This window comes from Hypanus sabinus, chromosome 11, assembly GCF_030144855.1.
Source record: "Hypanus sabinus isolate sHypSab1 chromosome 11, sHypSab1.hap1, whole genome shotgun sequence".
Taxonomy (NCBI): domain Eukaryota; kingdom Metazoa; phylum Chordata; class Chondrichthyes; order Myliobatiformes; family Dasyatidae; genus Hypanus; species Hypanus sabinus.
Genome location: NC_082716.1, coordinates 110,544,666 through 110,557,906, shown reverse-complemented (window position 1 = coordinate 110,557,906; position 13,241 = coordinate 110,544,666). Strand labels below are relative to the sequence as shown.

General features: G+C 44.8%; 1 protein-coding gene across 1 annotated transcript in view; it reads right to left on the bottom strand.

The window, feature by feature from the left end:
* Positions 1–250: 250 nt before the first annotated feature.
* The window catches only part of LOC132402280 (atypical kinase COQ8B, mitochondrial-like), a 32,518-nt gene continuing 19,527 nt past the window's right edge, over positions 251–13,241 (bottom strand). Inside the window, exons 3-5 of the mRNA XM_059985125.1 lie at positions 8,882–8,947; positions 5,576–5,662; positions 251–847 (exon numbers count right to left, since the gene is read on the bottom strand). Of these exons, the coding sequence (XP_059841108.1) occupies positions 533–847; positions 5,576–5,662; positions 8,882–8,947 (468 nt within the window). The 3' untranslated portion in view covers positions 251–532. The remainder of the gene's footprint in view (positions 848–5,575; positions 5,663–8,881; positions 8,948–13,241) is intronic.

Sequence of the window (13,241 nt, the reverse complement as noted above, 5' to 3'; positions counted from 1 at the left end):
GCTCTCCACGGTCCGAAGACATAAGTAAAGGTTGGGGTTGGGGTTAGGGTTAATAACTTGTGGGCTGCCCCAGAACAATCCTCACGGATTTGATTTTATGCAAAATGATGCACTTCACTGGTATGTTTCAATGTTCTGACGTAAATGTAATAAATAATGCTAGTCTAATACCTTGAACTCTTTAAAACAACATCCCAAGGCAAGGAATACTTTCCTGTTTGATAGTACAAATATTCCAAAGTAATATTAGTTCCTACATATGTCAAATTTATTTTAAAAATAGCATTCTTGCAGACTCATGAACTTGATGGTCAATGTTCAAATACACTTTGGAAGAGTCTTCAAGGCTGGAGCGGAAGTAAACAATAAACGAAGCCAGCAGCTACAGTTGAACACTCCAATGGACGAGGATCAGAGTGGAAGGAAAGTGTTCTGGTCAGGTTCCACTTACAGAGCTCAGAATCCACCAATAGGAATGTCATTTATAAAGAATACATTTAATCAGCCTCCTAGCTCCTAAACTGTTCTGAACCTAGGCCATCGATGGGCGCTGCATCTGAAATGGCTCCTCCTCCAGTTGGTTGAAGTACCCAGCATAGATCTTGTCAAACATCTCCTTGCAAGGGATGTCTGCCTGCAGTTTGGAACAGATGAGGAAGGAGCCAGCCATTTTACGGTGGAGTGAGTACGATTCTTCGGGAGGAGGTGTCAGCCTATGCTTCAGCATCACTGGGATTAGCCTCTGGATTCGACGTGTGGTGTCCTGGGACCCAAAGTCGAAGGAGTGGGTCTGAGCAAATGCCTTCCCGAGAGTCATCACAGCCTCAACATGAGCATCCTCGAAGACCTGGAAACAGCACAACAAATTGAGTTGATCAGAGAACTGAGTCACAGTAACCTCCCACCCCTGCAAGTTCAAGCAATCATACCATCAATGTTCTCTTTCTCCTGCACTTTCTATTCTCAGTCTGTGCCCTCTGGTCCTAGATTTCCCCACTGTTGGAAACATCCTCTCCACGTCCACTCTATCTAGGCCAGGGGTACCCAACCTTTTTTATGCCAGACCAATACCATTGCAGGTTGCAGGGACCCCAGGTTGGGAACCCCTGAACTACACCCTCCAATGTTCGGTTGGTTTCAATGAGATCCTCCCTTGTTCTTCTAAACTCCAGTGATTAAAGACTGAGAGTCATCAACCGCTCCTCATACGTTAACCCTTTCCTTTCATTCCTGGGATCATTCTCACACACAGTCGTTAAGCAGATCAGTGGCTGTAAAGCAGATATAAGACGGTCATGTTCATGATAAAAGCACACAATAGCGTAGTAGTCAGCACAACGCCCTATGGCATCAGCGGCCCAGGTTCAATTCCCACTGCTGCCTGTAAGGAATTTGTACATTATCCCCGTGTCTGCATAGATCTCTTCTGGGTGCTGGTTTCCTCCCACAGTCTAAAGATGTACCAGTTGGTAGGTCAAGTGGTCATTGTAATTGTCCTGTACAGATTAGGCTAAGGTTAATCAGCGTTGCCAGGCAGCAAGGCTCAAAAGGCTGGAAGGGCCTATTCTTCACCATATCTCAAATGAACAAACTAACGGATTGAAACCCTCCCTCCAGCTGTCAGTACGTGAGGCATCTCTGGGATGGGATAATCCAACTCCGAGAACTCCCAGCTATCAAACCACCCCAGGAAGGGCATCAGAAGGGCAAATCTGCAATCTGCTGCTAAAATTCAACACAATAATTTACCCCCAACCTCACCCCAGTCCCATAATGTGGTGACAAACTGCCATCACGTCATCAGATGATGCATGAACCGTGCTTGGGGCAGCAGCTCACAGGACACTGAGCCTGCGACGGCAAGTGCTCAGTAAACACACTTGCACTTTTACACACTACCGTTGCACTGTCAATCTGCTGTTGCTGCACTTTGATGCCTTCCCCGATTGGCTTTATGGTGGCTTTCTATCATACGTGGCAGAGTATTCCATTTCTTTAGTGATGGGCATGCAAGCATGTTTATGTTGTTTGTACACTGCACTTCTGCCTATATTGTAATATGATTGTGGGGTGCATCATATTCTGATTCATGTGTAGTCTTAAGTTATCTTTGTGAGTAATTAAAGATGGAATGTCCTTTTGCCTCAAGAACGGGGCAGATTGCTTTCAATGGCAGAGAGAGATCGAGGCTTCTTGGACAAAATACGGAGCTGTTATTGTATTTTCTGGTATCTATGTTTTTGTATATATTGGCAGTTTTCTTTTCACTGTTTTTGTCCATTTCTGTAGGTTTAATTTTTGATGCATTTAAGACACACATGCACTATAGTGCTGAGTGACTCCAGCAATTTTTTCCTTTGGTCATAACCTAACATATTGTAACAGAACCATGATTTATTTACTTGTGTTTTAGTGATACAGGGCCAGTCAGCCCCTTCTGGCCTACTGACCTGCACCACCCAGCAACCCAACTATTTAACCCTTGGCCTACACCAGACAATTTACTATACGTTTTTGGACTGTGGGAGGAAACCAGAGGAAATTCATGCATTCACAGGGAGAATGTACAACTCCTCAAAGGCAGCAGCAGGAGATGAACTCCGAGCTCTGACATCTTGAGCTTTAACAGTATCGTGCTAACTTCTACACTACTGAGGGGGGCGGCTGGCCGGTCAGCCCTTCTGAGTTGTTCAGTCACTAAATTACATTATAGATTATCTACATCTCAAATTGGTTCCTTTGCAAAAATACCCAACAACAAATATGGAAAAACTCAGCATGTCAGGCGGCATCTTCTAGAGAAAGGAAGAGTCATTAACCTGAAGTGTGAACATATTCTCTTTCGCAGATGCTGCCTGAGCTGCTGAGGGTTTCCTTCATTTTCTGTTTTTATCTCAGGTGTTTCAGCATCTGCAGTTTTTCCCCCAGCTCCATGCCACCTGAGGGTCAAGGGCTGACACAATGGCTTGGCTCACCAAGCTGCAGCTTCACCACACCAGCGATCTGGGTTCCGCCCCGACCCCAGTGCTGTCCATGCGGAGTTCACACACTCTTCTTGTCACCCTGTGGGTATTCCAGTTGCCTCCCATGTCCGAACAGACCTGCAGGTTGGTTGGCTGGTTTGCCTCTGTAAATTGCCCCAAGTGAGTAGCTGAGTGTTAGGAAGAGGAGAATGTGCGGAGAAACAATTTGTGGGATCAGTGTGAATGGTTGGAGAGGGGGATTGGTTAATGGTCTGGTTCTGAGCTCTATGATTTGATGATATGTTGTTGCACTCAACATTAGCAGTTTGTGAAATTCCATCAGATTCATGCCCAACCCTTTAAGGTTAATGCTGAGTGGAAAGACAGAGCACTTATTGCTTTCCTGGCATATATGATGAATAAATACTTCTCGGGCTTCCAGCCAGGTACAGGTATCAATTTTTGCTGATGTTTTGATGACAGACTCTGCCATCTTCATCAGGGATGACGGCTAGGCATCTCTAGTCAGGTGTCCCTCCCGATTGGTTAATCCTCAACCAATCAGGTTTCCGCTGTCCCACCTTGTTTAAAATCATATTCCATAAAGGTGTACAGGAGCACTGGAGGTATATCTGTTTGGGTTACCCAGAGAAATCGGCAGCAGCAGAACACTGCATTCACAATAACCACAGGATTGACTTTGACAGCACAAAAGTTGTGATCTGCGCCAATGACTTTGGGACTGCCTGGTGAAGGAAACCACTGAACTAAGACTAGAGAATAAGCATTTTAATAAGGAGGAAGGTCTTGCTCTCAGTAAGAACTGGAATATGATTTCAAACAAAGTGGGGCAGCAGAAACCTGATTGGTTGAGGAGACAATGGTGCCTAACAGCGACTCGTTTGCTTGCATCTTTGGAAACTGCTCTATTTCTATCTTTAATATCTCTATTTTTCCCTTTCAGGGTTCTTTCGAAGACCCTGACCTGGAGTTACACGCTGATTTCGGTTCTTTGCGGGAATGGAACCCGCTCTTGGGGTCTCATGACATATCAAGGATCTGGCCTAGAAGATTAGCACAGCTTCGGAGTTTCAGGATTTCGTGGCTCTGGAGCGGGCGGACTCAAGGTCGATGCCTCTGCAGGAAATCAGTGTGTCGTGGCAGACGGAAGATCTCTAGCTGTGTGCCCAGTGACCCGAGTTCTTCGGAAAAAAGCGATGCCACGGACATTTAGCATGTAAATCAGCCAGTTGTTTGTTACATCTCCCCTCTCACTGTGAAACTGTGACACCTCTTTTTCCCCCCTTATTAGGAACAGAGAGAGAAAGCCTGTGGTATGTTGAATACCGGGTGAACGAGTAGTCTTTGGGGTACTGCAAGTCCGTGTCTTTATTGATGCTTTGCTGCACACCTGAGTGCTCAAAGGTGGGCACCAGTGCTATATTTACTGGTGGGGAGGGGGAGTTGTTGCTTTGCTGCTGCTTGTGCATGGGAGGGGGAGCTGGGGGGGGCTTTGGGGTTCTAACATTTAACTGTTATTCATTCTTTGGGGGCATTTCTCTGTTTTTGTGGGTGATTGCGAAGAAGACGGAGAATCTCACTTGGTCCCTCAACACCAGCTCCATAGCAAAGAAAGTCCAGCAGCTTCTCTACTTTTTGTGAAGGCTGAGGAAAGTCCATCTCCCACCCCCTATCCTCATCACATTCTACAGGGGTTGTATTGAGAGCATCCTGAGCAGCTGCATCACTGCCTGGTTCGGAAATTGCACCATCTCGGATCGCAAGACTCTGCAGCGGATAGTGAGGTCAGCTGAGAAGATCATCGGGGTCTCTCTTCCTGCCATCACGGACATTTACACTACACGCTGCATCCGCAAAGCAAACAGCATTATGAAGGACCCCATGCACCCCTCATACAATCTCTTCTCCCTCCTGCCATCTGGGAAAAGGCTCCGAAGCATTCGGGCTCTCACGACCAGACTATGTAACAGTTTCTTCCCCCAAGCTATCAGACTCCTCAATACCTGAAGCCTGGACTGACACCTTGCCCTCCTGTCCTGTTTATCATTTATTGTAATGCCTGCACTGTTTTTGTTCACTTTATGCAGTCCAGTGTAGCTTTCTCTGTGCTTTTTTTTTTACGTAGTTCAGTCTAGTTTTTGTACTGTGTCATGTAACACCATGGTCCTGAAAAACGTTGTCTCATTTTTACTGTGTACTGTACCAGTAGTTATGGTCGAAATGACAATAAAAGTTGACTTGACTTGAAAAAGAATTTCAGGATGTATATTGTATACATTTCTCTCACACTAAATATACCTGTGAAATGTTGAAAGCAACCAATAGGAGGGACAGACGATGGGAGTTGAGTATATGTACCACTGGACTAGACATACTTAGGCATCATCCCTGATGAAGATGCGGAATTTGTCATTGAGACGACCGTTAAAATCAACAACTGGACCCAGCTGGAAGCCCAAGAAGAGCTTATGTGTCGGTAGGAAGAAAATTCCCTTTCTCTTCTTTTTGTGTGAAGGTGTTCGACAGACTCCTGACTGGGTTTGCCTTGTCCTGTTTGTCTTTCCCTCCCACAAATCTTATCTCAGACTTGCCTTTGTCTCAAATCCAGTTAGAAATTTCAAATCCCGAGATTTCTGCAACACTTTCTCTCGGTCACCGTCGGCAGCTGCTCGGATCACCTGGGGGGAGAAAGAGAAAATAAGACTGCTGGAGCTTGGAGCCAGGACATCTAAGGAGTGTTACGGAAACAGTATCTTCCCCTTTGTCAGCAGATTTTTGAACAGTCCTTAAGCTCATGAACACTACTTCATTATTTCTAAACATGAGACACAAAAAATACAGAAGGTGGAAATCTTGAGCAACACACACAAAACTCAGCAGGTCAGGCAGCATCTATGGAGTGGATAAACAGACCTAGCAAGGGGTGGTAATGGGGATAAGCTCCCACTGCCTATTAAATACTCCCAATGATGTGCACCTCAGCCTCCCAAGCCCAGTGGAGCTGTTTCTACTGACACGAGAAGGAGCAAAGGCAGATTACTGGCACCTTAAAACCAGTAGTTTTAGGCAGATGGCACTTGGGAGTTCATCCAGAAGGAAAACTCTGATCTCAAACCTCCGCTGACTTGCTGCTATAGTTGCTATGGGAAAGGCTTCGGGAGTAAAACTCTGAAGAAAGAATCTGGAGCTGGAGTCCCTAAAGCAGTCCTACATTGAGATCAATGCTGACAGGCAAAGTCTTTGGATTCATCAGATGTGTGGAGAGGGGAGCTTGCTACATGGGTAACAGCTCTCTCTCCATACCATACTGCCCTGGCTTGCATATCTAGACAGCTAGGGTGCAACATCCATTGTTGACCTTGACCAACAGAGGGACTCTCTCTCTCTCTCATGCTTCTAACCGAGACCTTTCATCAGGAAAGGGAAGAAGCAAAAATAAAAAGGTGGGAGAAGTGGAAGAGATAAAAGGTGATAGGTGAGACCAGGCGAGTTCCTCCATCATTTTGTGTGTGATGCCCAGCATCTGTAGTATTTTGTGATTATGACTTAAAATGGGTAAATACTGTTGCATGCATCATGGTACAGTGAAAAACTTTATTTTGCATGTCATTACCTCATCTCATCAGTCTAGGTAAAGGGTTACAGTTATGGAGAAAGTGTAGTGCAGGCAGGCAATAAGGTGCAAGGCCTTGATGAGGTAGATTGTGAAGTCAAGAGTCCATCTTATCATACATTTTAAAGACAGCAAACGTGAAAATATCTGTAGATGCTGGAAATCCAAAGGAACACATACATATAAAATCTCAGGAACTCAGCGGGCCAGGCAGCATCTACAGAAAAGAATAAGCAGCCGATGTTTCAGGCTGAGACCCTTCTTCAGGACTGGAAGTGAAGAGGTGAAGTCAGGGTAGGAAGGTGGGGGGATGGGAGGAAGAAGTACAGGGTAGTGGGTGATAGGTGAAACTGGGAGAGGAAGAGGGTGAAGTAAAGAGCTGGGAAGTTGGTGAAAGAGATAAAGGGAATGCAGATATATCAGTGCGTGGGCTTTTGCCGTCTCTAACTCGATACATTTCTGCATATTACAATAGTGGCTACAGGCTTGAGGTGGGGTTAGAACTTGTGACCTCCAGATCGGCTGGCAGGAACAGTTATTATCCTTCAACCATCAGGCTCCAGAACTGGAGTGGATAACTTCACTCACCACAACACAGAAATGATCACTGACACATCTTTGTATTCACTTTCACAAGCTCCACAACTCATGCTCTCTGTTTGTTCGTTTACCTGTCTGTCAGTCTATGTATGTACATATTGGGTCGACTTGTTCTCCAATCTTGGCAACTTATCTGCAAAATTTCATCACCATACGAGGAGACGTCGTCAGTGCGCTGTTGAATGTGGAATGTCCTCCAAATGCTTAGCCTTTATATACTTATCCTTCAGCTGATTGGTTGTATTGTACCTTATATTGGTAAGTATATAAAGGCCAAGCATTCGGGAACACTCCACAATCAACAGCGCACTGACGACGCCTCCCAGTATGGTGACAAAACATTTGCAAGTAAATTGCCAAGATCAGGAAACAAGTCCATGCAATCGATAGACAACAGGTGCAGGAGTAGGCCATTTGGCCCTTTGAGCCAGCACCACCATTCAATGTGATCATGGCTGATCATCCACAATCTGTTCTTGCCACCACAGTGGAGAACCTCACATTTATCCACATTAAACTGCATCTGCCATCCAACTGCCCACTCACCCAACCTGTCCAAGTCATCCTGCATTCTCCTAACATCCTCCTTATATTTCACACTGCCACCCAGCTTTGTGTCATCTGCAAATTTGCTAATGTTACTTTTAATCCCTTCATCTAAATCATCAATGTATATTGTAAATAGCTGCGGTCCCAGCACCAAGCCTTGCGGTACCCCACTAGTCTCTGCCTGCCATTCTGAAAAGGACACATTAATCCCTACTCTTTGTTTCCTGTCTGCCAACCAATTTTCTATCCATGTCAGTACCCTACCCCCAATACCATGTGCTCTAACTTTGCTTACTAATTTCCTATGTGGGATCTTATCAAAGGCTTTCTGAAAGTCCAGGTACACTACATCCACTGGCTCTCCCTTGTCCATTTTCATGGTTACATCCTCAAAAAATCCTTGACTGTCGGAGATGCACATTTTCCACGTTATTTATTATGACTTGTTTCTTTTTTGCATTTGCACAATTTGTCAGTCTTTGTGTGTAGTTTTCTATTGATTCTATTGTACTTCTTTGTTCCATTGTGAATGCCTGCAAGAAAATAAACCTCAGGGAAGTATTTGGTGAGATTTATGTACTTTGATAATAAAAAGCTGTGTTGAACTTTGAGGAAGGATATCCGCTGAGTCCACCCAAGAGGACCACAACCTTATCGTAGGGTTTGGAGGCTTGTGTGCCTTAATGACTCAGAGAGCTATGCTGGCTGGAAATCAGGGCTTTATGCTTTGGCTCACGGTAGGGTCACTCATGTCAAACAAGTCAAAGGGTGGAGGCCAGACCAAGGGTCCTCCAGGTTCAGGGGCTTCAGCTCAGGGCTCACAACCCTGACTGGTTAAACAAAATTGTTATGGAAACAGCAATGAAGAATCCTTCTTCATCTGAGTGTGACGGTATTCCTGAGACTCCACCCAGGACTTACGTGACTGACAGTAATGAAAACTGAGCTACTAACACGATGAAGGAAGCTCTGAACACTGCCAGAGAACCTGAACAGCAGCAAGGTAACCGGCAGTAAGAACCCACTCAGCCACTGTGTAAAGTGCTCACCCGGTGAGCTAAGATATCTGGCCCTCCAACACCGGCACTAATGTGCTTTACATTTTACAAGAACAGCAAGGATACTTCCCACCTACCTCAATGTAGTTATCTGTAAATTCTTTACCAAATTCTCTGCTTGCTCCAAAATCCAATAATGTTAACTGTTGGGCAAGAAATACAAAATTAATTCTTGCTGTTAAACCCATAGGATAAAAGGCAGTATCGCACTACGAGATATCTCATGTTCTCAAGACATTGTGAAAGAACATACAACCCTTGAGCCTGTTCTGCCATTTAATAGGATCAGCATTAATTGGATCTTTCAATGGTTCAAATGCTTAGATTTAATATCAGAGAACGCATACAGTGTACAACCTGAAATTCTTACTCTTCACAGACATCCATGATACAGAAAAAGCCACAAAGAATGAATGACAGGAACGTCAGGACCAAAAAGCTCCTGCTGCCCCTCTGACGCACAAGCAGTAGCAAAAGCATCAACTCCCCCTCCCCCAACCACCAGCAAAAACCCAAAGAGAAGTGATCTGAAGTCCATTAAAATACAGTCCATCCTAACACTCCAGTATCTCAGACAGGCTCTCTTTGGCCACAACTTCAATTTCTGGTTATATCTTTGCAAAAACAACCCTCCTCTGACTATCAGATATCCAGCTTGGCTTTGAAGACATTCAGTAATTCAGTCTTTGAAGCTCTCTGGGACGGGGAATTCTGAGAATGACTTAATCTCCACCTTGAACAGCCAACCCCGTATTCTGTAATTAAGCTCCCTAATTCTACAATTCACCATCAGGGAAAACACCTTGTGGAGATTCAGCGGAATAAGGTTACCTCCCATTATTTTAACTTCCATAGAGGATTGACTTAACCTTTAGTTACCCCCCCCATGGGTAAAAATATTATTAAACAGGAAACACTGCGAAGGAGACTTACAAGGATGTTGTCAGGACTGAGCCTTAGAAAAGTACAGCACAGAGATAGGCTCTTCGGCCCACTAGTCCATGCTGAACAAGTTAAACTGCCTTCTCCCATCAACCTGCACTGGGACCATAACCCTCCCATCCATGTACCCATCCAAACTTCTCTTCAATTTTGAAATCCAGCTCTCATGCACCACTTGCGCTTGCAACTTGTTCCACCCTCTGAGTGAAGAAGTTCTCCCTCAGATTCCCCTTAAACTTTTCATCTTTCACCCTTAACCCATGACCTCTAGTTGTAGTCCCACCCAACCTCAGTGAAAACCCTGTTTGTATATGTCCTTCATAATTTTGTATTCCTCTATCAAACCTTTTATGTTCCGAGGAATAAAGTCCTAACCTATTCAATCTTACCATATAACTCAGATCCTCCAGAGCCAGCAACATCCTTGTAAATTTTCTCTGTATTCTTTCAACCTTTTATACATCTTTCATGTAGGTAGGTGACCAAAACTGCACACGATACTCCAAATTATGCCTTATCAATATCGTATACAACTTCAACGTAACACTCCATCTTTTGGTCTAAAGGGACTGAATTACAGAGACACAATAGGCCAGGACTTTTTTGCTTAGCGTGTAGGAGACTGAGAGTTCTCAAAATAATGAGGGGCAGAGAGGGGGTGATTAAGACCATAAGACTATAAGATATAGGAGCAGAATTAGGCCATTTGGCCCAAGAAGTCTGCTCCACCATTGCATCACAGCTGATCCAATTCCCTCAGAGTCCCAATCCCCTGCCTTCTCCCCGTATCCCTTCATGCCCTGCCTAATCAAGAATCTATATTATGTATATCCATGACTTGGCTCCTGCGGCAATAAATTCTACAGATTCACCACTCTCTGGCTGAATAGCTTCAAGCTCATCTCCATTCTAAATGAACGCCCCTCTATTCTGAGGCTGTGTATTCTCCTTAGACTCTCCCAGTCTTTTCTGCAGGATCGTGAAGGTTAAAACTGAAATGGGGCAGATTTAATATGAGCTTAATGGGCAACTCTGTTTTACATTGTGTGAGGTAAATATATGGAACGAGCTGCTAGAGGAAGTGCTCGAGGAAGATGCAATAAGAACTTTTAAAAGACAGTTGGACAGGTAGGTGAACAGGAGCGATATGGGCCAAATGCAAGTACATGGGACTAAAACAATGCACACAAAATCCTGGAGGAACTCAGCAGGTTGGGCAGCATCCATGGAGAGAATAAAAAGCCGACATTTTGGGCTGAGACCCTTCTTCAGGACTGAGAAAGGAGGGGGTAGTTGGCAGAAAAAAAAAAGGTGGGGGGAGGAGAAGGTGATTGGTGACTTAAGTTCAAAGTAAATTTATTATTGTAGTGTAGGCTTCTGTTAGTCTCGATATACCATGGATTTGCACCTTGGAAAGTTTCCAGAGCGCAAGCCTGGGCAGGGTTTTTTTTAATGGAAGACCGGCAGTTGCCCAAGCTGCAAGTCTCCCCTCGCCACACCACCGATGTTGTCCAAGGGAAGGGCATTAGGACCCATACAGCTTGGCACCGGTGTCGTCGCAGAGCAATGTGTGGTTAAGCAATGTGTACTCAAGGACACACACTCAGCCTCAGCCAAGGCTTGAACGAGTGACCTTCAGATCATTAGACCAATGCCTTAACCACTTGGCTATGTGCCAACAAATTTATTATTAAAGTACTTATGTCACCATATACAACCCTGAGATGCATTTTCTTGTGGGCATATTCAAAAAATCCATGAAAGAATTATAACCATAATACAATCAATGAAAGACTGTAACAACTGGGCATTCAACTAGTGAGCAAAAGACAACAAACTATACAAATACAAAAAGAAATAATAATAATAATAAATAAATAAGCAGTAAATATCAAGAACATGAGATGAAGAGTTTTTGAAAATGAGATTGAAGGTTTTCGACTAGATTTAGATTCATTTCTGATTTGTACAATGAAACATACAGTGAAACGTGTCATAGAAAATTGAAAGGAAATCGACAACAGACTCAGGCCCTTTGCCCCACAATGTTGTGCTGACTATGTAGTCTACCGTAGAAACTTTCTAGAATTTCCCTACTGCATAGCCCTTTATTTTTCTAAGCTCTGTGTACCTAAGAGTTTCTTAAAAGACCCCATTGTATCCACTTCTATCATTGTCGCTGGCAGTGCATTCCACGCACCGACCACTCCGTGTGGAAAAACTTAACTCTGACATCCCCCGATACCTACTTCCAAGCACCATTTCAGCCTTTTGGTATCCACACGATCAATGCCTCTCATTGTCTCGTACACCCCTATCAGGTCACCTCTTACCCTCTGTCACTCCGAGGAGAAAAAGCCAAGTTCACTCAACCTATTCTCATAAGGTACACTCTCCAATCCAGGTACCATCCTTGTAACTCTCCTCTGCACTCTCTCATCCACATCCACATCCTTCCTGTAGAGAGGTGACCAGAACTGAACATAATACTCCAAATGGGATCTGACCAAGGTCTTATATGGTTGTGATTTGTGTTAATAACCAACACAACCTAGGGGTGTGCTGGGGGGCAGCCTGTAAGTGCTACCACATATTCCAGTGCCAATGTAACATGCCTACAATATTCAGCAATAACAACAAAACAACAAGAGCACACCAAAACTCTTGCCTCTGAATAGTCTCCAACCAGGTGGCATGGACATTCTGGAACTTCTGGTAATTGCCCCCATCCCTCCTTTCCTTCACCATTCCCCATTCCCCTTTCCCTCTCTCACATTATCTCCTTACCTGCCCATTACCTCACTCTGGTGCTCCTTCCCCTTTCCATCCTTCCATGGTCTCCTGTCCTCTCCTATTAGATTCCTCCTTCTTCAGCTCTTCCACCAATCAACTTCCCAGCTCTTTACTTAACCCCCACCCTCTCCTGGTTTCACCTATCCTGCCACCTTGTCCTCTCCTCTCCTCTGATATCTCCTCTTCCTTTCCAGTCCTGGTGAAGAGTCTCAACCCAAGATGTCAACTATTTACTCTTTTCCATAGATGCTGCTTGGCCTGTAGAGTCCTCCAGCATCCTTTCTTCCCTCCCACCCACCCACCCACCCATTCACACATATAGAGAGAGGCTTCCAACCACAGAACAGCTGAAACACAGAAACAGCTTAGCTCAGATGGACACCTTGCTGAGAATGGACTAGTTGAGCGAATGGGCCTGCTTCCATGGTGTGTGACTCCACGATTAAAGGTTTTTACTGAATCATGCTAGTAATGGTACACACTGGGCAACTTGCAGTGCAGGAGCGATGACCCAGGCCCACCAAGACGAAAACCCGGGCACTCAAGCACCTGTGCCATGCGAGGGAGGCCTATTCGATTCACTGTGCGATCGATCAGCCACGTGTAACACTTGCCACATTCTCGCAATCAGCCTGCTATGGTACAACAACTCCCATACACAGAGCCCTGGCTGGTGAAGGCCAGCATGCTGAACACCTCTCT